This window comes from Bubalus bubalis, chromosome 1 (assembly GCF_019923935.1).
Source record: "Bubalus bubalis isolate 160015118507 breed Murrah chromosome 1, NDDB_SH_1, whole genome shotgun sequence".
NCBI lineage: Eukaryota > Metazoa > Chordata > Mammalia > Artiodactyla > Bovidae > Bubalus > Bubalus bubalis.
The window spans coordinates 123,790,133-123,815,969 of record NC_059157.1 but is presented as its reverse complement, the minus strand read 5'-3'; the positions used below and the strand labels follow the sequence as shown (position 1 = coordinate 123,815,969).

General features: G+C 38.8%; 1 protein-coding gene across 14 annotated transcripts in view; it reads left to right on the top strand.

The window, feature by feature from the left end:
* Nucleotides 1–5,280, top strand: part of LOC102391153 (LIM domain containing preferred translocation partner in lipoma) — a 756,640-nt gene extending 751,360 nt beyond the window's left edge. For all 14 annotated transcript variants that reach the window (XM_044937795.2, XM_044937970.2, XM_006068958.4 and 11 more), the window contains one exon: nt 1,641–5,280. In XM_044937795.2, the coding sequence (XP_044793730.1) occupies nt 1,641–1,769 (129 nt within the window). In that variant the 3' untranslated portion in view covers nt 1,770–5,280. The remainder of the gene's footprint in view (nt 1–1,640) is intronic.
* The last annotated feature ends 20,557 nt before the right edge of the window (nt 5,281–25,837 follow it).

Here is a 25,837-nt window from a genome sequence, read left to right as displayed (position 1 = left end):
GACTTCCCACTATTTCTAGATACACTTGTTCTATGTGCCAACAGGCTTTGACTTTTCATGGTTTTGTTGTTTGTTCTAAGAGTGGTGTGTGATGTACCTTTTCTCCTCCCAGATGAAATGATAGCAGTACAAAATAAATTTGTACTGTACATGTGTCTTAGAATCAAGACTGTAGAATGGGAGGAACACTGAATTAAAAGGAGGCAGACCTCCATCACCCCGGACAAATCACTTCCCTCTCCACAGCTCACTTCCCCACGTGTAAAACAGGCTTGTTCTGGATGCCCCAGTATTGGCTCCTTTGGTTCTAAGATTCAAGGTGCTAACAGTTGAGTTTCAACACTGCAGTCGACTCTGGGGTCTTTAGGGTGCCCAGGTAACGGTTAATGTTAGGTCATTAAAGGCTTAAAACCATGTCATTTATGTAATTTCTTTCTGTTCATTATGATCAAAAGGTTCTGTTTAATTCCATCACTCAGTTTCCCCAAATGTCTCTAGATCTCCAGAATATCTGCTTGTTCATTCATAAGGCTGGCCTTCTTGGGAAGAATAAATATAGGGGCCATCGCTGCTGCTCCTGCTGCTCCTGCTGCTCCTGCTGTTGTGTTCTGGGTGATACCCTTTTTGAACTTACATATCATTATTTGTCAAATTCAAATAGGAACCTCAGTGACCCCCCTGCCTTGCTGTCATAGAAGACAGCAGAGGTGAGGCACACAGCAGTCGTGACCTTCTAAAAGAGTTTCTACCACAGTTAGCAAGGGCACACACCACAAGATGAAATACTATATTTTTCTTTTCCGAAGAAATTTCTGTTTCCTCTAAAGGTGAAGGTCAGCGTTTAACTGTCATATAACACTTTTCAAAATGGATGCTCGGGTACTATTAACAGTAGTATAATTCTTTACAGTTATATAGCTCTTGGCATTTTTTTCAAAGTATAGTCATATCCATTTTCCTCTTTGATCCTCCTAACATCTCAGTGAGGTAGGAATTGTGGGAATAATTTTCAGAGTGGCTATTGGCCTTGCCTGCAGTGACAGGCAGGAGCAGAACTAATGGTGGTACCCAAGGGCCCTGTCCCCCCATCCTGCACTCATCCCTCTACACTGTGCTGTATCCTTTAGAAAGTACAATGGATCATTCCCCACTCCCCCCACCCACCCCAAACCTTAGGATTTCATTTTCTTTCTAAAGTTGGAGTAAGTATGCAGAGCCTGTTGATGGCCCGCTGCTTAGCAGGAGTCGCTCTGCAACTTAGCTTCTGACCTGGAATTACCACAAGATTCTGTTCTTGCACTTGTATATTACTTTTTAAAAATCTTTAAATTAATAATAAATGATAAAGATTTATTCTCTCCTGTTCTTATTGTTTGGGTGAAGGGAACAAACTACTTGGGAGCCTAGGCCCTCAGGTTCTTCTTCTGTACCTGTATTTCCTATTGCGTGACATCAGGAGAGTCATTTTACCCTGTTCTTATTTATGTCCCCAGCCTCTGCTTCAACTTAATGCACATATCATATGATGTCCTGGGGAAGAGAAGAGGTAGTAATTGGCCTCTTTATGGAAGCTTTGCATGAACAGAGGAGTTTGTTTCCATTTTCACTGACATCCTTTCCCTCTGCCTTCCTTCTTCCAGGATTGTGGTGGTCTCCTGTCTGAAGGAGATAACCAAGGCTGCTACCCGCTAGATGGACACATCCTCTGCAAGACCTGCAACTCTGCCCGCATCAGGGTGTTGACCGCCAAGGCCAGCACTGACCTTTAAATCCAGTCGCCTGTTTAGCGGTTAGTTGGTGGATCCGAGAAGGATGAAACCCAAGAAAAATATGACAAGAGAAATAGGAAAAGAAAGGAAAGGCAATCAAGCTATGGGATGGTCTCTACTTCATCCACTATTAACCTTTCTGTAGAAACACCTAGAATATGAGATTTTTTTTTAAGTTCTTACAATACACATTTCACAGTTAGTCATGTAGAACCTTGATAGGCCTTTGTTCCCAAGGACTTGCACATTTTTGCATGGATTATGCTCCATCCCATTCACTTCTGCATTCCTTTAACTTTTAATCCCTATGTTTGTCTCACTTTTCATCTGGTTGAATGGCTTTTTTTAGTGTGGTATTTGCTGTCACACAGTTTTTCCTGGGGAAGTCTGCCAACTCCCAGGTGCTTTTCGGCTTGAAGGCTCCATCCTATCACTTCCACACTGCCAGCGATCATAAAAGATAGTCATTCATTTTCTGTGTATTGAAAAAAATTGTCTTTTATTGCTCTAAACTAGTCATGTCCCTTGGGGAAAAAATGCACAATTTTATGTCAGATTATAAAGAATTTAAACTGTAAATTACATAGATTAAAAGAAGCTGAATTTGCAGCCATCCCAATTCAAAATCTATAATGACCAGTGGTGCGGCTCATTTGAAAATAGATATTGGTGAGAGAGAACCAAACTTCAATATTTTTTCTGCAGAAATGACTGATGGGGTATGCTGGATAAAGCATTTTGGGGTTACATTTGAAAAGGCATTATTATGCCTCAAATGTTAAAATTTTCTTTTTCCATGCTACCTGGATATAATAATATGGACAAACTTGGTTTTCTCTAGAATATAACTTCCAATACTGTTCCACTTTTCATATCGGATATATTGTGACATTTTGTTTGTTTGTTTGGGGAGGGAGGACATACAAACACAACTACCAGAATGTGTAGTTGTGTCCTCTAGAGGAAGATCTCTACAGAGAACTGTTCGGTTTGTTTTTTTTTTTCCCAGGCCTAGGTCCATTTTACCTGACAATTGCAAATCGGGACACATAAAATTGTCTTGGTTTTGTTTAGTTTACCTTAAAAAGACAGGAAACTTGAAAAGGTTGTGAAACCACAGTTTCATCATTCTTATAATTCTTCTGCAACTCAAAATACATATTGCAGGAGACATTTTCATATCACTGATGTGACATTTACACCACACTTTCATAGACAATCACTGAAAAGAAATTGCCTTTTTGAACTAAAAATATGCAGAGTCTAGAATCTTTAGTCAGATTCTTTTGAGGCAGTGAAATGCTTGCCTGCTAACTGCAGAACCACATACATTTTTTTTTTAATGTTCTAACACGTTTCCTTTAAGGAAGGACCCTTCTCTTAATAGCAGGTTACCATCTTGTAAACTAAGTATTTTGGATTAAGATTTGTTCAAATCTTTTTTAAGATTAGGTCAACCTTTTTAAAAACTTTCTGCAAGTATATACTTTTAAATTACAAAGTATTTTAAATATAGCAAAAATATAGATAATAATATAATGGATCTCTGTGATACCCAGTTTAAGAAATCAAATATAACAAATATAGCTACATTCCCCCCATACCCTTCCTTGATTCCACAAAGATCTTTTTCATGATTAGAAAGTGATAAACTTTTCTAGTCTGACTTTGTTTTTAATTTTAACACTCAGAAATGAAAAATTATTTGTGAATGTTTTGCATTGCAATCCAGACCTCAAGCATCCCAATTACATTTATTTTACTTTAGTAGGAATAATCATAAAGGTGGTTCATTTTTTTTTTTTTTTTCCCAATAAGATATCCTTAAGCCTATGGCTCTTCTAAGTCAATCTGTGGCTCATTTGCTTTGGTTACCAGTTTTGTTTTAGAACGACCACAGCTAGAGCTTTTCAAAGGGTCCTTTGACCACTGTGCTTTCCTTACCTTGATTCCCTTGTCCTTGACCTCACATTTCTCATAATGTGAAATACAAGAGGTCCACTTTGGGCAGCATGTGGATTTTAGGATACAATGGCAACTGTATCACTGAATTTCTGTCTTCCAAATGAAAGGAGAGACCATGCTGATGGCCTCAAAGAGTACTGACCATTAGACAATTGGGGTGATACTATCTATAATCAGCTTGAATTGCTTCAGCAATTTGTTTTTTATGAAATACTTGGGGAAAAAATATCTTTTGGTCAAAAGGAAAGAGCCCAATTTATTGAGGGGTGGAGTTTATCTCTTAAAATACAGTCTTATGAATTTTGCCAAAAGAGGGAGGATTTATGAAATATTTATACTATAAAAATGCAGTAACATTCTACTTGTTGGTTACATTTAAGTTCTTATGTAACTGAATGTTTACATGCCAAGAAAAAAAAGAGAGTTATAAGAAAAGGCTGTTACAGGCCCCTCACTGTGACACTGCCAGAATAGTGCTTGCTTACAATCTTTATAGTGTGTTTTTATCACATAACCTCAGAGTATCTTTACCAAAGATTTTTAAAGTAAATCTCTTTTTAATATAGACTTATCATACTTTTATAATAATGAATGTGCACACCTACATATACAGAATATTTAGATTTAGATTTTTTTTCTTTCACAAGGTATAATAAGGAAAGGATCCTAAAATATTTTATTTCAGGATTTCTTAATTATATGATTTATATTGCTTTCTTGTCTTCTATTAATCATTTGGTATCAGCAATGCCAAATCACTCTTTACTGTTTTAGCTACATGAAATGATGCCTATAACAGATATAAAGATCTAGTGCCTTAAGGATTATAATTCTACTGTCTTATGATATATTGTCTTGATTGTTATCATTTAAAGACATAGATAATAGAAAAAAATCATAGAGTCTTTATAAGAAAAAGTTTGTAAAAATATACTAAAAAATATACCGGTTTTAAAAAAAATTGTCACAAACAAATATTTGGTAATTCCATGTAACATGAGAGACATGGAAAAGGAGAAAAAACCCACTATGTCCTGGGCTCTGCAGATTGTTTTATGGTTAGGTTTCTCCACCACCTGGATCCCCAGCTCATACTGACTCAGTATGGAGTCTCCTCTGTGAACAGATTGGCCTTTAAAACTCAAAATAAGTCATGTGTTCCAGCTAAATGCATCAAAGCTTTGAGATCCTGGACATCTCTGCAGCCCAATGATGTGGGTTCTTTTTCCTTTCATTAAAAAATTGTTTTTACCAGAGCAACTTCTCTGATCACAATGACTTCACTGTGTGTATGCCGATGAATACAGAGGAGATATCAACACTGTAACTGTTTCCTCACTAAGATTCTGCAGAGATGTTTGCGATGATGTTTCAAGTATATAATATTCTAATTGCATTTAAACAAGTATTTTGTATTTGGGTTCAGGAGAAGGAAGAGAGCATTTTACCATGGGGCTGTCGTAGAGGGTTTATGGAATATAGACAGGACTCTGAAAACACAACTCCCAACAGTTTTCCTAGTTAATAAAAATCCTATTAATGTGAACCAGCCAGGAATAACAGTGTTATTTCTATTTGATATGGTTTAGGCTTCTCTTGTCAAATCTGCATTGGGGCTGCCCCCTGATCCCTCCATTATCAAGTTTTGAAGGGTGTTGGGGAAACCATGGCAGCTGCTAGGAAGATCAGGGAAACACTGATGTAACCTCACAGCCTCTCACCATTTCTCTTGGCTTGGAAAGGCTTTTTTTCCATATACATTTCTAGAAATATTGCTATGCTACCTTAGTATTTCACATTTGTAGTTTAAACAAGCGATTGTCCATCTGTTGCCTAGAGCTTCAGTACATGTGTGTTATGAATGAAATATGACAGCATGTTCCATACCCTGCTTTAGCCATCTGTAGGAAACCAGGAGGCTGGAAAAGATATACCTCTGCAAAATGTGCCTCAAGTTCATTTCCTAAGATCGCTCTTTTGGTGCACTTTCACGGGAGACAATCAGAGAGCAACATGCATTTGTGCCTTATTTTTAAAGAAAACTTTACACTACTATGAATGCTCCTCTGAAGAGTCTTCACATAAATAACCCTCCCAAATCTCAAAGATGTACTCATTGAAAAGTCAAAATCCAGAGATGTCTGAACTCTTCATCTTAATGTATTCTAGCAGTGTTTCTGTTCTTGCCATCTCTTGGGAAGTACCTTATGAATTCCTAAATTAGGAAAACATGTTTAAGCATTCTATGCCACAGGTGATGTCTTAGGTGTTGTTAGTGAGTAAGTGGTCTTATTTAGTGGTCCTACTCTAGTTTTAGTCAGCTAATGAAGACATACTTCCACTTGAGCCTTTACTATCTATTCAGCATACCGCTTTAATTGCCACAGTCTTTTGGTTTGCTGTTTTTGTTTTTTTTTTTAATTTAATAGTATACAGAACCAGTTGAGGATCTCGGTTCTGAGTCATTATTATGGTGCAATCATGAATATATCAGGTCAAGTCATTTCCTCGACAGGTAACTTTTCTCACGAGGCTGTTATTTGCTGCATGCTGTGTTCAGTTGCTCAGTCGTGCCCAACTCTTCGTGCCCCCATGGACTGTAGTCTTCTAGGCTCTTCTATCCGTGGAATTTTCCAGGCAAGAATACTAAAGTGGATTGCCATTTCCTCCTCCTCCTTCCTGACCCAGGGATCGGACTGGTATTCCTCATGTCTCTCCTGCATCGGCAGGTGGGTTCTTTACCACTGTGCTGCCTGGGAAGCCTGGCTGTGGTTTAGTTCGCTTATTGTTTCAGCCTTTAAAAAGTGATCTGATTAAAGCTGTGTGGCCTGGTGAGAGTTCTCTCCCCTCCCCCCCTCCCCCTCCCTCCTTGTCTCCTTCTTATTCCTTAACATTTCTACTCATTAGTGTTATCCTGATTGGACTTTTCATAAATAAATTAAATCAGTACATTACAATCCTTATGGAATTATGATCATATTAGGAGAAGAATTATACTGCAAAATATATGCAGCATCCATAAATCCTTTCTTTAGAAAGGCATATTTTTCCAAACTGTGTTTATTCATAAAGTGAGGTGAGATAATAGAGTCTTTGGGTTTTATTTTAATGAGTTTTCATCAGGGATTCAGATCACAGAGTTCTTGGCAAATTCATTTATGACTGGCCTACTTTTCTCAGCTATAGGCAAAGTGATCTTTCTAAGACTAGCTTAAGGTTTTGTTTTTTTTTAATCCTAAGCATTTTGACCAACAAGACAATCGTGTTCTTAAGTGATGGCATGTTATTTTAGAGCAATGAAACTTGAGAATTTTCCATATTATCCTTCTGGAATTTTTACACATATCAGCATTTTTTCCCATGACAATCATATTAAACCCTAATACTTGAGGCACAGTATTTTACAGGGAATAGATCAGCAATAGTTTTTCCTGAAGCACATGTTACAGACCTGTAGTCTTATAAAAATTAACCTGAAAAGGATCTGGATTTTTCAGTAACGCATTTTCTTAAAATTTGAGTCTGAGATTCTTTTGAACTCTGGCTAATACTGATCAAAAACATGCCCTCTGTTTCTGTTTTTTATAAATTTGTTTGGAAAAAGCTTATAATTCTAGGAATGGATTTCCATTGTTGATTTCTGTCCTTAATGTTGTCTACAAGTTGACCTTGGTTTTCCTTTTTGGGAGGGTCACATATGAGAAAAGTAAAAGCATATCTAATATATACATAACTCAATACACAAATGAACTTACCCAGTTTTAATAATAGTCACAGTGAATATATTGTTTTGATAAATAGGTTTTTCTGCTTGTTTGTTTTGTTTTGTTTTTTAACCTGTCTCCAAGAAGAGAGGAATACGGAGGGAAGAAAGAATTTGAGAGAAGGGGAAGGTCACAATTAAAACACTGATATGAGGATTCTTATAGAATGTAACTCAGAATTTTCACAGAGGTTTTAAGGATTGGCAATTGTAGCTTTTTAAACAAATAAAATATATTTCTAAGTTTATGAGGTGTTTAAAAATCACTATGGCTAACACTGTATTTTTCCCTTGTCAGAAGAGAATTAAAAGAAGAGCTGTTTCTCAGCCCTGTGGCATGGCCATAACCACACAAGACTCTGTAATATATTCACTTCATCCCTTTGCAAGACGGCCATAGCTCACTCTCCTGTGACAGATGGCGATGCCTATTCTTACATAGTCTTAAGCAAGCTCCACTACACCCTAAGCATCTCTAAAGGTTAGAGGTTTCTGTTTTCACACACTGAGTATCTCATCCTTTCCAATGTAGGTACCTGGTGAGCATAGTAAACAGGAGTTGCCTTGGTCTGTGGGTCTCTTGTTCAAATCCAGTCATGCGCTTTCTATAATGCCCTGCCTACACAGCTATACTGGAATTGATTTGTACCTTTTCTCCTTTTTAGTTGCAAGCACAGAAAACTAACATTAGATTACTAAGTTCAAAGAAGAATAAGTATAAAATGGCATATTTTCCTATCAATATAGAAAGGAAGGACCCTTACTCCTTTCTCTATTTTACTTTCCTGGCCCCTGTGCAAAAAAAGTTGTAGACACTATTTTTGTTATCCAACATACATGTGGCTTATTTTGTGGAAAGTTGTGTGGAAGATGCATTTTATTAAACTCATTGACTTTTCTCCCATGAAGTTACAAAAACGAAATTGCTAAAATCTTTTTTCTTTATTTCTGATTGTTGCATAATTTACAACAGTTTCTAACTACCCTAATAAATCTCTCTCATTCTAACCCTTAATATAAACACAAGTTTTGTAACATTCTATAAGCAAAAGTTAGATATACTAGAAAGAAGAGGGAAACCCATAACTAAGTCTTTTGTAATACTTTAAGATGGTTGCATTAATCCTTACCCACTGTGTGCTTGCTACTTTTTCCAATAAACTCATTCACTTATGGGCAAGTGGAAACATCATTCACCTTCCTTTGCTAGACATTGACCTAATAGACCCAAACAGAAGTCTTATTAAATGATACACACAACTACAAAAAACTGTAGCTTCTAAATTCAGTTTTCAGCCCCAAGAGTAGAATGATCTACCAAGATTGACACAGATTTCACTGTGTCATCTTCTGTTCTACACCAGTGTAGAGGGCTATAGCCAACCCCGAGCCTCAGCGCTGTTCCTAGACAAACATAGCTTCATGGGTCTTTTAAGGATCTGAATCTCCTATTATTTTCCCAACAAGTCACCATTCCACATCTTTTCAGAGCTCGCTAGTTTGTAGTACTATTCATGGCAGTCCTTCTACTATTGGGGCAGCTTTTTTCTACCAAAGTTCTTCCTCATGTTAAAATTCGGGCTCTGGAGCTATGCACAGGAAGTCTAAGGTCTATATATTTGCCTCTAGGTCAGATATCACTCTTGCAACTTTTCCTCATTTATCAACATAGTATCAAGTTCAATCATCCATTTGCTTCTCCTTCGAACAGTTAGACCCAACAATATTTTCTAATTTTATTTCAGTCTACTAAGTGAAATGTAGCCAGCTCTTTGGGTCAGGCTAGGTAAAAACACCCTGTCGGACACGGACACGACTGAGTGACTTCACTTTCACTTTTCACTTTCATGCACTGGAGAAGGAAATGGCAACCCATTCCATTGTTCTTGCCTGGAGAATCCCAGGGACGGGGGAGGCTGGTAGGTTGCCGTCTATGGGGTTGCACAGAGTCAGACACGACTGAAGTGTCTTAGCAGCAGCAGCAGCAGGATTGAAAGTAAATGGAAATGGAATCATTGAAAGGAAACTGATATTCAATGTGGAAATTTCCCCCAAGGACTCAGACCCAGGAGAGTGAAAACTGGATGAGGTTAGATCTTGCTTGTGTGTAAAACAGTCCTCTTACTCTGTGTACTTCACTGTTTTTGATGTTACCAAAGTCAACATAGGGTTCAGTTTAGTTCAGTTGCTCAGTCGTGTCCGACTGTTTGGACCCCATGAACCGTAGCATGCCAGGCCTCCCTGTCCATCACTGACTCCCGGAATCCACCCAAACCCATGTCCACTGAGTCAGTGATGCCATCCAACCATCTCATCCTCTGTTGTCCCCTTCTCCTCCTGCCCTCAACCTTTCCCAGCACCAGGGTCTTTTCAAATGAGTCAGCTCTTCACATCAGGTGGCCAAAGTATTGGAGGTTCAGCTTCAACATCAGTCCTTCCAGTGAACACCCAGGACTGACCTCCTTTAGGATGGACTGGTTGGATCTCCTTGCAGTCCAAGGGACTCTCAAGAGTCTTCTCCAACACCACAGTTCAAAAGCATCAATTCTTCCACACTCAGCTTTCTTTATACTCCAACTCTCACATCCATACATGACCACTGGAAAAACCATAGCCTTAACTAGAAGGACCTTTGTTGACAAAGTAATGTCTCTGCTTTTCAATATGCTGTCTAAGTTGGTCATAACTTTCCTTCCAAGGAGTAAGCATCTTTTAATTTCATGGCTGCAATCACCATCTGCAGCAGTCTTGGAGCCCAGAAAAATAAAAGTCAGCCACTGTTTCCCCATCTATTTGCCACGAAGTGATGGGACCGGATGCCATGATCTTAGTTTTCTGAATGTTGAGCTTTAAGCCACTTTTTCACTCTCCTCTTTCACTTTCATCAAGAGGCTCTTTAGTTCTTCTTCTCTTTTTGCCATAAGGGTGGTGTCATCTGCATCTGAGGTTATTGATATTTCTCCCAGCAATCTTGATTCCAGCTTGTGCTTCCTCCAGCCCAGCGTTTCTCATGATGTACTCTGCATATAAGTTAAATAAGCAGGGTGACAATATACAGCCTTGATGTACTCCTTTTCCTATTTGGAACCCGTTTGTTGTTCCATGTCCAGTTCTAACTGTTGCTTCCTAACCTGCATACAGATTTCTCAAGAGGCAGGTCAGGTGGTCTGATATTCCCCTCTCTTTCAGAATTACATAGAGAATGGGCTAGTATTTACATATGTCATCCATTAGATCCCACTTCTTGGTCCATGTTCAACCCTTTCATTTTGTCCTTGTCTTCTCGAGAATGAAACATTTCTTGTCTATGTTCCTATACTGAATATGCAAAAAAAGTTCTGGACTCTTTATAGGTTCCACATAAATATTTCTGGCTAGTTTGGTTTTTGAGATTTGCTTGCATTTTTCTGGGCTCAAATGTTAGTACCTAGAGTTGTTACACTCTTGATGAAGTGAGCAGCTTCACTACTCAATCATTTAAGAACTACCCTGAAGAGTCCATGTTTTCTCTATACTTTTGTCTTTCTAACAAATTCATCTCTTGCTCACACCCTCCATTTAATAATCGCTTTAGGAGAATCAGCCCCTAAGTAACTTTGATTAAAGTCAACTGCAATAAAATCAGATAGGTTCAGTCTGCACTCCATAGGAAGTGATAATAGCTTCAGGAAAAGTAATTCTTCCCAGTGACATCAGTTAATCTTCATGGAAGAGTGAACTTAAGAAATCTTGATTCATTGGCTTGATTTAGAAGTTTAGAGAAGAGTGTGTAAAGCACCTGAAACAAAAGGAAAGCATAGGTTATTTTCAGAGAAGATCCTCCACTTTAAGTATAACTCATTCTAGAATGTCCTTCACAGAAGAAAAGGTTTCCAGATATTCAGGTCAGTGAGAAAGGAAAGACATAGAGCAAGATTGATTCCGTTTGTTTTTTCATCTCTGTGTAATTTTAAGATAGGAAAAGTTGTCAAAATATAATCCAGCACAGACAGTATGAATAGGAATCTTTTTTGGTAATGCACAAAATGTACATTTTCATTGGTTCTTAGCTACGTAATCTACTCTTGCACCAAGCACCCCTATCTTCTGAGCCTCTACAGTATGACAAGCAGGACACCTTATTTTCCTGTTGCTTCTAGGTCCATGATTGTAAAGGACTCCACATTTGTCTATTCCACTTGGTGTTAAAATTCCCTCATGTATGTACTGATAAGTGAAAATCCAAGCTCTGCTTGAGCATCACCTGCATCAGGGAGCTCTTATTTCTAAAGTTCTTCCACTCCCTCCATTGTACTTGGTCCCAAGCTCCCAGAACCAGTCTTTGGGGCTTACGTGCTCCTTGTTTGCCACACAAAATTAATCTCAGTACATAATAAAGCATTGCTTCCTCCCTGTTTTCCTTCCTAACCTATTTTGCTTTTGGCAACACATTTCTTTAAAAAATAAACTGTGGTTTTCTGGGGGATCTTTTTTTGGTTTTTTTTTTAGCTGAAGATTATAAAAAAAAGTTTTAAATATCCTTAAAAATAGTCTGAAGGGTTTTCTGAGGGTCAGGTTTAAGAGTATGAGTTTTGGGTTGCAGTTCTTACTTTCTTATTCAAAAGAAAAACTATCCTGACAGTTGTTACACAGCTTCATGCCTTCCCCCACTAACTAATCCGTGAAACACTCTCCCGTTATCCAGGCTGTTGATAATGACCTTAAAATGCTGGGAAATGTCAGCGTGTGATTTCCACTTCTAACAAGGAAAATGTCAAAAGCAGAAGATGCTGGTTCTGTTGAAAAGCATTACCTCTAGCCAGTTGTTCTGTGTGAAAAGAAGTAGGTTACATTATGTTGCAGTTTTATATCGAAATTTATACACAAGTTCAGTACAGTTGAAACATGGCGTTAATTACAGTTTATGCCACATGTCTCAAAATCCTAAATTCAAAACTTCAAAAGTTATTTAGAAGATGTTGGCTAAATCCATACAGTATGCTTGTTCCAAAGACATTTGTAACCAAGGATAGATGGGAAGTAGAAAGACAGCCAGAACACTATACCAGGCACTTGCCATATATTAGTGGTCTCTGGGAGGATAAGACTTGCAGCTTCTTCCACCCCAGCCTTGAATCCAAGAGCCCTATTGGCAGAAGCTGTCATCAGTCTCCTGGGCAGGGGGCTTTCCAAGCTCTAAAATAATAATTCCAAGATAGTTTACAAACTGCTTTAACACATGAAACAGCTCTGGGAGGAAGGTTATTAATGGCCCTATCCTGAAAGAGAAAGCCAAAGCTCAGAATTGTTAAGTGACTTGCCAAAAGCAATAAGAGCTGGTAAGTGGCAGACCTGGGGACATACCCAGGTCTGGCAAGTCCAGTGTTCTCTCCAGTGGCTGCTTTCAGGGCACCACATACCTCAGAGCATGCTGGATGCTTCGTACAGACCCCCGGGGCCCCTGTTTGAAGGCATCCAAGAAATTCACATCGATCACCCAGCTATCAGGTGGCAGAGGCGTATGGGTGCTGTGGGGTTTGAGACCATTCAAAGCATGCATGCATTTTCTGTGTCTTCTTGTTGGAAACTGCTAGGCAGTCTGTCTGATTGGCAGTGTGACGGAGCCAGTGAGGAAGGGCACCGCGAAGAGCAAACACTGGCACTGAAGTACACTGCAGCAAATTTCCCCAGAGACTCTGGTTTACTTTACATTAACTGAAAAACTCTCTGGAACTGTGAGGTTCCAAATATCAACGGAGGCCATTCATTTAGAATTCAGTGGCGACCCACAGAAGTGACTTGATCCTTAAGACATTTTTCTCTTATGTGGGCTACGATTTATACCCCACAGAGGCAGGAACTTTTGCAGGTAAACAATGCATGTTGTCCTCTCTCTCAGCTCACATTTATCAGGGCCCCACCAAGTGTATGTCATAGCATCAGGCATTTCCGAGCCAACCAAGTGACCTTGACCTTGAAATGTCCATGAAAAAATGCTATGGGATGGATCGTGATTCTGCCACTTGCCTTTTGCTGTTTGAGAGCCTGGACTTCCCTTCCTGTTGTCATTTTGTGTTTCCTGTGGGCTTATCATGGGGAGTTTGGTACTGTTGTTTCCAGAATGCTTACTTGGAAGCCAGCCTGTATGTTCTAGAACATGAAATGTGGCGGTTCAACAACTGGGTATGCCTCCTCTTGAGCAGCATCCACCTGGAAGCAGTGCCTTTTGATGTGCCCTCTTGGGTTTTCAGTTCCTCTCATTTCTCATTGTAGTTGTTTGACTTGAAGTTAAAATCTGTTAACTGAAAAACATTCTCTCTTCATCTGAGTTAAATCTACTGCAGGGAACCTTAAAATGAGCTTACCTAATATGCTTTCTAGGCATCATCTTTCCCAGGAGGCTTCCATCCATCAAATCGGTCTCATTATCCTTCTGCTAAATTCTCTGGGATTAATGAGGGCCAAGTTAAATAACAAGTGGCTTCTCACCCCTTTCCAATCTGCACACCTGGGAAATACAGGCGGTGCCAGGGGGGGCAGCAGCTGAATGGCTTTGGCTGAGATGACATTCAGACACCTGGAAGGAGCCTCATTTTCCAGTGAGGTTTGATTAATGTTATGATTGATGGAGTGGAAAATGATTCTTATAAAATCAATGATGTACCGCCCCCCACACACACACACACACAGGAGTGGCTTAGCAGAGGAAGCACTTTGAGAACTCCTCAGAATTTTCTAGGTAGGTATGCCTGAGCTGAGACTCACTTGGGTGGAACCTGTGATGTCTTAGACAAGGAATAAAAGGACAGTGAAGCTTTGAATATGAAAAAGCAGCTCTTTAAAAAAATATAAAGACAGCCATAAACTCCAGTTTATCTTTATGTAATGTAAAGGAAATTATGAATGCATTTGTTTTTCTTTCTCCATTGTACACAATGTTACCCCTCATAACTAGGAAAAATACAATTGTGTTGTCTTCAGAACACTCACCCGTGCATCTGCATGCACACATGCTCACACACTCACACACACTATCTCATACACACACACACATCTTCCAAGAAAGCTGATGCCTCAAAAAGGAAATCTTATTTTAAAACACTTGGATTTTTCAGGCCAAGAAACTAATAATTCCTAGACCTGACCCAATTTTGTGACTGCCAAAAAAGAAAAGAAAAAGCTATTTAAATTTTGTACGGATCCATTTATCTTTTAGAGTATGCCAAAGCAATTTGAGGTGGGGGTGAAAACTAAGGTATTTATCTCTGCAGCTGGAGTCTCTATGTATCTATCTGCTGGGAGTCCGATAAGAACAATTCTTGGGTGATTATTATTGATACATTGTGTTGCCTCTTTCTCCAGTGCCTGCTTTCCTTCCTACTCTTGTTTAAGAATAAAAGTTGCTTTTTTAACTCCTTTTCCTCCATCATGAAGGAGTAAATATTAAGCCTAAATGACTTCCCTCACCAAATCATTTCACTCCATTTCTGAACTAGTTTAGAAAGTGCAAAAGAGGGAGAGCTAGCTTTTCTTGGATACATTTTCTCTTTTTCTTCTTTCTCAGGAGACAAATGTAAAGGGAAAAAATCCAGTTCCTTTTCATCTCTTTGGGTGACAGTTGATGATCCCTTAGTAATTATAAACTAGAAGTAGGAGAATAGCATGGCCAGGTTATGATGTATCTGCCAACATGTTTCATTCCTTCAAATTCAGACTTTGAGAGGAAACAGGATTTTATCATTTAAATGCAAACAATGGGAATGACCTCATGTTTTAACTTTGTCACAGAAAAGGTGAGTTGATAGTGAGTTGATATTTGGCAGTGTTTGCATTTCACTAACCCTCTGTGCCTTCTGCTTAGTTTTTAGATGAATGCCATTACAATAACATATCAGGATGAAATTACCAAAAAGTGTTAAGTGCCTCGGACCTGCCTCACTAGATAGCAATTTGAAACTGGGGTAAACCATGCCAGCCTTCTTACTTAACTGAAATGTCTGAACCAAGGGTTGAAAGACCAGTAGTTTATAATGAAGTCACTGAAAAATCATTTTAAATAACTTTCTTCTGTTTGGTACCCTTTTATTCTCTTGGGAAAGCTGATGAGCAAATTATCCAAGAATTAATTCTTATTAAACAGACAGAATACCCCCCCAAAAAATCTGAATTTGTCCTCATTAATTTTCAAGAAACATATGAAAAAGTAAATAGAATTAGAGATGGCATTGATTGTCTGATTATTTAACACAAATGAAATTTTGTGATTTAATGTGCCTTAAGCGAAATGTAAAACTTGCACAACAGGATTTTTTGAACTTTTACTGTGTTATCTATGCAATTAATTACTTTGCTTTTTATTTTGTCTTTTAAACTTCACCTTTATTATTTGTTAAACAGACTTGGGGCTGCCTCCTTTTCTACTGGGAGCATGTGTAGTTATGAGATGCACCCCCCCAAAAAAAGGAAGGGAAAAGAAAGAACTTTCTGGTAGCAAATCTGTGCCATGAAGTAGACGTGACATGAAGATGCAAAGCGGGAGGATAGTAATTTTCTCTGAGCTGCACACACCAGCTTTTATTTCATGGCTTTGTCACAGGCTTTTCTCCTTCTGTGCTGTCACCTTTGAGAAAAACGATTGCACCTTCTCCAAGTCTGCCTTTTAACAGCTACAGTTGAGTTGGCAAGACTTCCCCAGCTCTGAATATAGCCATTTGCCGACTCCGGCCTCTTTGCGAGACTGACTCAAATCTGTGATCTTCTGTTCAGCATACACATCAGCAAAGTGAGAAGATGAGCACTAAATATAGGCTCTATTAACTTTACTTTTAGATTTACTGCCTTCAAAAAGTGCCTATTCTGAGAAACATAGACGTTCTTCCTACATATGTATGTACACACGGTACCCAGAGTCATACCGTGCAGCCTTCAAAAACATACCATCGAAAGGAGTAGGTGCTAAGATAAGGAAACCTTGCCAAATGGAAGAAAGTCACTCATTTCCAATATCCCCTCCCGAGTGGCACCGTGAAACAGGCTGCAAGCACATTTCCTGAGCATTCCTTGCTGATACAGCCACTTTATATTTTTATCCTGCTGGATGGTGGCATATTGCTGAGGTTTCCTGTACTCTACTTCAAGGGAATAGATTATGCTTCATGGAATTGGAACATTTAGTCAGGAAAAAAAGGTTGTTTAAGAGAATCAATGAGCCAGGGCCTCTATTAGGATATGTGTCATATGTGTGTTTTATAAACTAAGCATTGGTGAGCTTAGAATGTCAGCACATTGCTTCTCCTTTTATCTCTCAGGCTCACATCAGTGAAAACTAAAGTCTTGGCTCTGACAATTGGAGGCTCAGGGGGCCAAATGCCCTTGCCAGATCCTTAGAGCATCTTTACTTTGACTCCTAAAAATAGTAGCACATGCTATTTACTGGCTTTTGTTTCCATGGTTCTGTCACTGATGTAACAACTGTAGATATTGTCAATGGAGCAGCAGCTCAGCCTACAAAGTTGGATTCTTACCCAGCTGTGGCAATAAGAGAGGGTCCAGACCAATGGGGCAAAGTAGACTATGTATGATTTTAGGAAAAGGGTTGAAGGGAGGACGTGCTTCCAAAAAAGATCTTTCTCAATGTGTCGTCTGACTCAACCAGCTGGCAGATTACACTTGCCAAGTCGCTCTCTTCCCTTAGAAGTCAGTTAGCTCCATGTTTGCTTGATTCTGTCTCTGCTTTGGAAAAGCAAGGTACCTCCAGTGGGCCTTTCCCCAAGGAAGCTCTTGCCATCCTCTTGATCACAAAGTTGTCTCCTATCCCACCCAATTTCACCAACAGGAAGTAGAGGGAGACAAGCAATGGAAGGTGCTTCCCATGTCATCGGCATCAGTCACCATTCTGCTTTCCACCACTGCTTAAACTAGGGAGGAGGGCAGAACGGATCCTGGTTTTATCATTACTAGAGTGTGGACCACCTTTCCTTAGTTGTCTTCATTATATGAGATGACTTGTCTCCTTGAAGAAAAGTGATTCTCTTCTCTAAAACTGTCTACTCTTCCTGTTCATGTTCTTGTTATGTTTTTACTTTATTCAGTTTTAACACTAGTCATTTTCTGTATTGTTAGAGAAAAATGTGCTAGATAAGAGCTTGGAAATCTCCATGATATCAAAAGGGGCATTGGAATACCCCAGAGCTTTTCCTCCTTGGAAACAAGATAGACTGGGAAAGATACAGCATGGTTTTGCTCCAGGTTTCAACCTGATCATGACTATGAGAGAGTTTTATGTAAACGTTAAGTGGTATTTACAAAAAGATAGATCAGGGAAAAGAGGGGTTAAGCCAGGTTTTCTCTATGCTAAATGTGTCAAAGAACAAGAACTTCCTACTAACTATAATCATAGCCCCACCATGATTGCTACAAATCTGAATAGCATTCTCTGACTTAGGGAAAGCGACACAAAAAACATAGAGAGAACATGCCTTTTTTCACATCTATGATACTGACAGAGCCATGGTATTCCCAAAATGCAGATTTCTCTTTTTTATTCTTAGCAAATTACATCTCTCCTCTACATCATGAACCATCACTGACAAGTCCAACATAGCCCTCGTGGTTCCTTATAAAAGTAAGAGAATAAAATCTGTTATAAGCAAGTGATTTGGGTTGTTTTCTTTTGTATTTTTACATTACCACCTCTATTAAATCATGTTTAAATTTACCCTCTATCAGTTTTCTCTATCAATTGTTTTTCCAATGCTCTATAAGAATAAATATGAAAATCGTATTCCTTTTTTCTGTTAAAAAATTGCAACTATGTTATTATATTTAGAAATCCAATAAAGTTATTACATTTACTTGCTTATGTGTGGAATTCTTTTTGAGCTGGATAATCCCTGTCTCTTTTCCCCTAACCTCTTTTACTGTGATTCATTTTTTACATCATTTGCTTTCCATATGGTCTTCTGAGAAAGGGAATGTCTCTCAAAAGAAATATGATGCCAACGAGAATATGAAGGCACCCACTCTTTTCCACTGTTAGCACAGAACATCTTAAGGTTAGACATGTTCTAGAATTAGTTGACCACTTTGTCTTAAACTTTCAAGTAAAGAACTTTCCCCTTTTAAGTTGGATCCAAGCAAATCAGTTCCTGAGCTGTGCATGTGGTGGGGGAGGGGGGTGGTGGTGGCGGATGGGGAGTTCTCCACTCACATCACTAATGGCTGGCTGACTTTTCACACTTTTATTCTATCTGTTCTGTGTATACTTTTCCAACATTGAGAATCTGCTTTGCTCTAGGCTTTTTGAGGGATACAGATATAAATCAGTCACAGTTCCTGCTTTGAAGAAGCCATGAAATTAAAAGACGCTTACTCCTTGGAAGGAAAGTTATGACCAACCTAGGTAGCATATTCAAAAGCAGAGACATTACTTTGCCAACAAAGGTTCGTCTAGTCAAGGCTATGGTTTTTCCTGTGGTCATGTATGGATGTGAGAGTTGGACTGTGAAGAAGGCTAAGCGCTGAAGAATTGATGCTTTTGAACTGTGGTGTTGGAGAAGACTCTTGAGAGTCCCTTGGACTGCAAGGAGATCCAACCAGTCCATTCTGAAGGAGATGAGCCATGGGATTTCTTTGGAAGGAATGATGCTAAAGCTGAAACTCCAGTACTTTGGCCACCTCATGCGAAGAGTTGACTCATTGGAAAAGATTCTGATGCTGGGAGGAATTGGGGGCAGGAGGAGAAGGGGACGACAGAGGATGAGATGGCTGGATGGCATCACTGACTCGATGGACGTGAGTCTGGATGAACTCCGGGAGTTGGTGATGGACAGGGAGGCCTGGCGTGCTGTGGTTCATGGGGTCGCAAAGAGTCAGACACGACTGAGCGACTGATCTGATCTGATCTGATCTGATAGTCTAGTAAAGCTAAAGCTGATGGGTTCAGATGCAAATAACTATGGTAAGAAGACAGAAAGAATCAGACACTTGGGAAAGTATGACTCAACATTTTCCAAAATTTTCACAGTTCATCATATCATGTTCAATAGTCTGTGGTCCGCAATGATTCTACTCTCATTTTCTATGTGAAAATGCTAAGAATGTGAGAAATAAAGGTAACAATCCAAGATCACCATTCACTGAACACTTGTTTTTAATTTTTTAAACAAAGCTTCAAATTAAGCCAGCACCCTGATCCCTAGTCCAGTCTAAAACTTAAGAGTGAGTAGAACTACAGGGTATGTGAAACTCCTTTGAAATTCAGAAAAGGGTATCCCTTCTCCTTCCCAATTAGGCTTTTGGTTTTATCTCTTCAGCCTCATGTTTCAGCTTACTAATGCTGAGAGAACTGAGAGTCCAACAAGAGGCCACCATTTTCAGAGATGCTGGACACAAGGTGTGTTTCTGAATTAACAAATGATGGATATAGCACTGGGGCACAGGGTGTTCATAACTTCTTGCCAGAAAGTTGTAAACAAAGAAGTGCATATAACGTGTAACGTTGGCTTTTCTTTCCCTATTTTTCTCAAATTGCTCACTTTATGATCCTCAGGCCCCTTCTGCTTTGTAATTTGACACTGCACACATATTATTTGTCCCTATTCATTGTGTGGGAGCTGGAAGGGCTCTTAGAGAGCATGTTTTCTGATTTTTCAAGGAAATACTAGGTTCCAGAGGTAGGAAAGAATTTACCTAAGGTCACAAGGTAATTAAATTACAAAGCTGGATCTTGTGTCCTGACATGACCCTGAGTCCTGTGCTATCATACTGACAACTTTAATAATGTGAAGGGAGTAGAAAAAAAGTTCTATCTGTAATTTCCATTTCTAGGAAAAACAAAGACAATTTAAAAATGAACAAAAGCTGAAAGGTCTCGATGACTGTTTGTTGCTGGTTTTGTTCAGTTGTGAAGTCCTTTCTTTTTGCGACACCATGGACTACAGCCTGCCAGACCCTTCTGTCCTCCAGTATCTCCCAGTATTTTCTCAAATTCATGTCCATTGAGTTGGTGGTGCTATCTAACCATCTTATCCTCTACCTCCTTCTCCTTTTCCCTCCAATCTTTCCCAGCATCAAGGTCTTTTCCAATGAATCAGGTCTTCACATCAGCTGACCAAAGTATTGGTACTTCAGCAACAGTCCTTCCAATGAATTTTCAGGGTTGATTTCCTTTAGGACTGACTGGTTTGAGCTCCTTGCAATCCAAGGGTCTCTCAGGACTCTTCTCCAGCACCACAATTTGAAAGCATCAATTCTTTGGCACTCAGCCTTCTTTATGGTCCAACTCTCACATTCGTACATGACTACTAGAAAAACCATAGCTTTGACTACATGGACCTTTGTTGGCAAAGTGATGTCTGTGCTTTTTAATGCACTGCCTAGGTTTATCAGAGCTTTCCTTCCAAGGAGCAAGCATCTTTTAATATCATGGCTGCAGTCACTGTCCAGTGATTTTGGAGCCTAAGAAAATAGAATGTTCAGGGCTTTCCTGGTGGATCAGAAGGTAAAGAGTCTGCCTGCAACACAAGAGACCCGAGTTCAGTCCCTGGGTCAGGAACATCCTCTGGAGAAAGGAATGGCTGCCCACTCCAGTATTCTTGCCTGAAGAATTCCATGGACAGAAGAGCCTGGTGGGCTAAAATGCATGGGGTCATGAAGAGTTGGACATGACTGAGCTACTAACACACACACACACACACAGACTATAACAAAAAAATTATAAAAGACTTATTTCATAAACAAAATAAACCAGGAAGGAATATCAGTGACACATAAGGAATGTTGAACAAAGAAAATGGCAATCATATAGTTCTATCTCAAATAACCTGAGTTTATCCCAATAATAAAGGAGTAGTTGAACATTAGAAATGCATTAAAGTAATTCATCACTTTCACAGAACAAAATATAAAAGTGTTATGATCATAGTATCTCAATAGATGCAGGAAAAGAGCATAATACAATAAAGTATTCATAATAAAGAACAATCCCTTAGCAAACTAGAAATAAAAAGAAGCTTCCTTAAGTAAAGCCTATCTATGAAAAAATCACCATAAATATTGAAAATTAAAAGTAGTTACTTTAAATTATAAAAAAGTATGCTCACTATCAACACATCTTCTCAACTTTATACTGAAAATTCTAACCAGTACACTTATAATAAAAACATGAATAAGAGTTATAAAAAAAATAGCCTGTAAGAAGCCAAAATGTCATTACTCATAGATGATATAACTAGAGAAAACTATATACTGAAATCCAAAATAATATACAAATAATTAACATTAAACAGACTTAGAGCAAACTGGTGAGTGTTGGGTGAAATACATGAAGGGGATTAAAAGGTACAGACTTCCAATTATAAAATAAATAAGTCACAGTAATGTAAGGTACAACATAAAGAATATAGTCCATGTAACTAATAATTTTGTATGATGCAGATGCTTACCAGATTTATTGTGGTGATCATTTCTTAATATATTTGGTTGTCAAATCGGTATGATGTACACATAACACTTTGCCAGATATAACATTAATATACCCAAACTGCATTTTATTTCAGTGCAATAGCCACAGGAAGTCAGATAATGTATTTTTGATAATGTACTTTTCCCAGTGGGTCAGCAGTAAAGAATCCACCGGCAAGGCAGGAGACCTAGGTTCCATCCCTGGATTGGGAAGATACCCTGGAGAAGGGCGTGGCAACCCACTCCAGTATTCTTGCCTGGAGAATCTCATGGACAGGGGAGCCTGGCAGCTTACAGTCGTGGAGTCAGAAAGAGTTGGAGACAACTGATGTGACTGAGCATGCACATGCATTTTTGAATAAATCATATATCATAGTGACCAAAAAAATGTAAAGTACCCTAGAATATCTTTTTTAAAATATAAAATACCTAAATGAAGAAAATCATAAAACTTTACTGAAAGACATTAAAGTAGATCTAAATAAGTAGAAAGATATACCATCTTCAAAGATAGGAAAATAATATCATAAAAATGTAAATTGATTCACAGATTTAATGGAATGCTAATCCAAGTCCCAGCAGAATTTTTATGGACTTTGGCAATCTGCTTCTAAAATTTACTCAGAAAACCAAATGCCAAATACCCAAGAAATTTTTAAAGAACAAGGAAAGATAATTTTCTTTAGCAGATAAAATTTTCTAAGCAATAGTAGCTAAAGCAACGTATTATTTGTATAAGAAAAAGACATATATAACTTAAATGGACCACAGTTGAAAATCCTAAAACAAAACCACCCATTTATGGTAACTTAATCTATGACATGAATAATATGGTAGATCACTGTGACAAGGGTAGATACTGAGATAATTGGTTTTTCATGTGGAAAAAAATAACATCCATGCCTACTTCATGCAAATAAAATGTTAAGACCTACTAAAAAACCTTTGCATTACTAAAAGATTTATTAAACAAAAAACATTAAAGTAGTAAATAAAAGAATTAATCATTTAAACCCTATTAAAATTAAGAAATATAGTTAATTAGAAGACACATAATAACTTCAAGCTGGGAAAGCTATTTGCTACACATGAAAATAATAAAGGACTACTATCCAGAATATGCAAAGAATTCTTAAGACAAAGAAAATTCAATAGAAAAAAGGGGAAATTAATAGGCATTCCACAGAAAAGGAAATATAAATAGCCAACTGACACACGAAAGCACATTTATGTTAGTCATTTGTTGTTGCTTAGTCACTAAGTCCTGTCCAACTCCTTGAGACCCCATGGACTGTAACCTGCCAGGCTGCTCTGTCCATGGGATTTTCCAGACAAGAATACTGGAGTGGGTTGCCATTTCCTCCTCCAGGGTATCTTGCTGACCCAGGGATCAAACCCGTATCTCCTGCATTGGCAGGCAGTTATTTACCACTGAGCCGCCTTGAAAACCAATTGTTAGGTAGTTAGAATAGGAAAAAGGAGTCCAGAAAGGTGGCGGCTAAAAGATAAGGGAAAAGACCATGAAAATAGAACAAAGGAAGATCCGAGGACCAGGAGGAGGACCTCAGGTAGAACAAAGTACTCCTGGCTAGCCCAGTTTACGTAGGGCAGGCCCAGGGGGAGGAAGAAAAAAAAAAAAAAAATATATATATATATATATATATATATATATATAAAGAGAAGCCAAAGGGCCAGGGTCTCTCTCTCACTCTCTTTCTCTCTCTTTTCTCATCTTTTGGGTCGTTATGCCCTCACGGCTCAAGGATGTACTTTCCTTTATTTTCTAAATAAAACTGAGCTGTAACATGGAGCTGTAACACTGACCCGAAGGAGGGCTATAATGCGGGTCCGTTGTTTCAAATTTTCATTGTGACGAGACAGAAGTGAGGAAATTACACATTCCTCCACAGTATAAATGATGTGATATGGCTATATCTATTCTTTTATGCTTTTTTGTGTCTTTTTGTGTTTTTTTTCCTCTAACTTTATTTCTGAGAATTGACTATACTGACTTATTCAATGATAGTTGATTTTTACTGTTATAGATTTTTCTGTTGTAGAAATATATTACTTTTATTTAACAATTCTCCTTGGATGGATATTTGCTATCTTTAGCTTTCTGTCATTACAAACAGTATTGTTCCATATGTCTTTGTAAATATTTTTGGGTTACATGGGCAAGAGCAGGATTCTCAGTCATGGGATTTCCACATTTTTATCTTTATTCAGTCAGTTCAGTTCAGTTGCTCAGTCGTGTCCAACTCTTTGCGACCCCATGAATCACAGCACGCCAGGCCTCCCTGTCCATCACCAACGCCCGGAGTTCACTCAAACTCACGTCCATCATGTCGGTGATGCCATCCAGCCATCTCATCCTCTGTCGTCCCCTTTTCCTCCTGCCTCCAATCCCTCCCAGCATCAGAGTCTTTTCCAATGAGTCAACTCTTCGCATGAGGTGGCCAAAGTACTGGAAGTTTCAGCTTTAGCATCATTCCTTCCAAAGAAATCCCATGGCTCATCTCCTTCAGAATGGACTGGTTGGATCTCCTTGCAGTCCAAGGGACTCTCAAGAGTCTTCTCCAACACCACAGTTCAAAAGCATCAATTCTTCAGCGCTCAGCCTTCTTCACAGTCCAACTCTCACATCCATACATGACTACAGGAAAAACCATAGCCTTGACTAGACGAACCTTTGTTGGCAAAGTAATGTCTCTGCTTTTGAATATGCTATCTAGGTTAGATATAACTTTCCTTCCAAGGAGTAAGCGTCTTTTAATTTCATGGCTGCAGTCACCATCTGCAGTGATTTTGGAGCCTAAAAAAAGAAAGTCTGACACTGTTTCCACTGTTTCCCCATCTATTTCCCATGAAGTGATGGGACTGGATGCCATGATCTTCGTTTTCTGAATGTTGAGCTTTAAGCCAACTTTTTCACTCTCCACTTTCACTTTCATCAAGAGGCTTTTTAGTTCCTCTTCACTTTCTGCCATAAACGTGGTGTCATCTGCATATCTGAGGTTATTGATATTTCTCCCAGAAATCTTGGTACCAGCTTGTGTTTCTTCCAGTCCAGAGCATCTCATGATGTACTCTGCATAAAAGTTAAATAAGCAGGGTGACAATATACAGCCTTGATGTACTCCTTTTCCTATTTGGAACCAGTCTGTTGTTCCATGTCCAGTTCTAACTGTGGCTTCCTGACCTGCATACAGATTTCTCAAGAGGCAGGTCAGGTGGCCTGATATTCCCATCTCTTTCAGAATTTCCCACAGTTTATTGTGATCCACACAGTCAAAGGCTTTGGCATAGTCAATAAAGCAGAAATAGATGTTTTTCTGGAACTCTCTTGCTTTTTCCATGATCCAGGAGATGCTAAATTATTTTCCAAAGTGATTTTAGAAATTTATACTCCCGAAATACTGTAAATAAATACCCATTTAGCCATGTCATCTTTTATACTTGACATCAACAGCCTTTTAGATTTTTACTGATCTGATTGGTATAAAATAATAATTAACATTGTGTTAGGGGAGTGTATAATTTCCTCAGTTCTGTCTCGTCACAACAAAAATTTGAAGTGACAGACCAGCGTTACAGCCCTTGGACAGACCAGTGTCACAGCTCTGTGTTACAGGTCAGTTTTATTTAGAAAATAAAGGAAAATACATCCTCGAGGCATGACAACATGATGACCCAAAAGACGGGAAGAGGAGAGAGAGAGAGAGCTCCTGGCCCTTTGGCTCCTCTTTTTATATGTTTTTTTTGTTTTCTTTTCTCCTCCCCCTGGGCCTGCCTTATGTAAATTGGGCTAGCCAGGAGTCCTGTTTGTTCTACCTGAGGTCCTTATTCTGGTCCTCAGATTTTCCTTTGTTCTATTTTCACGGGCTTTTCCCTTCCT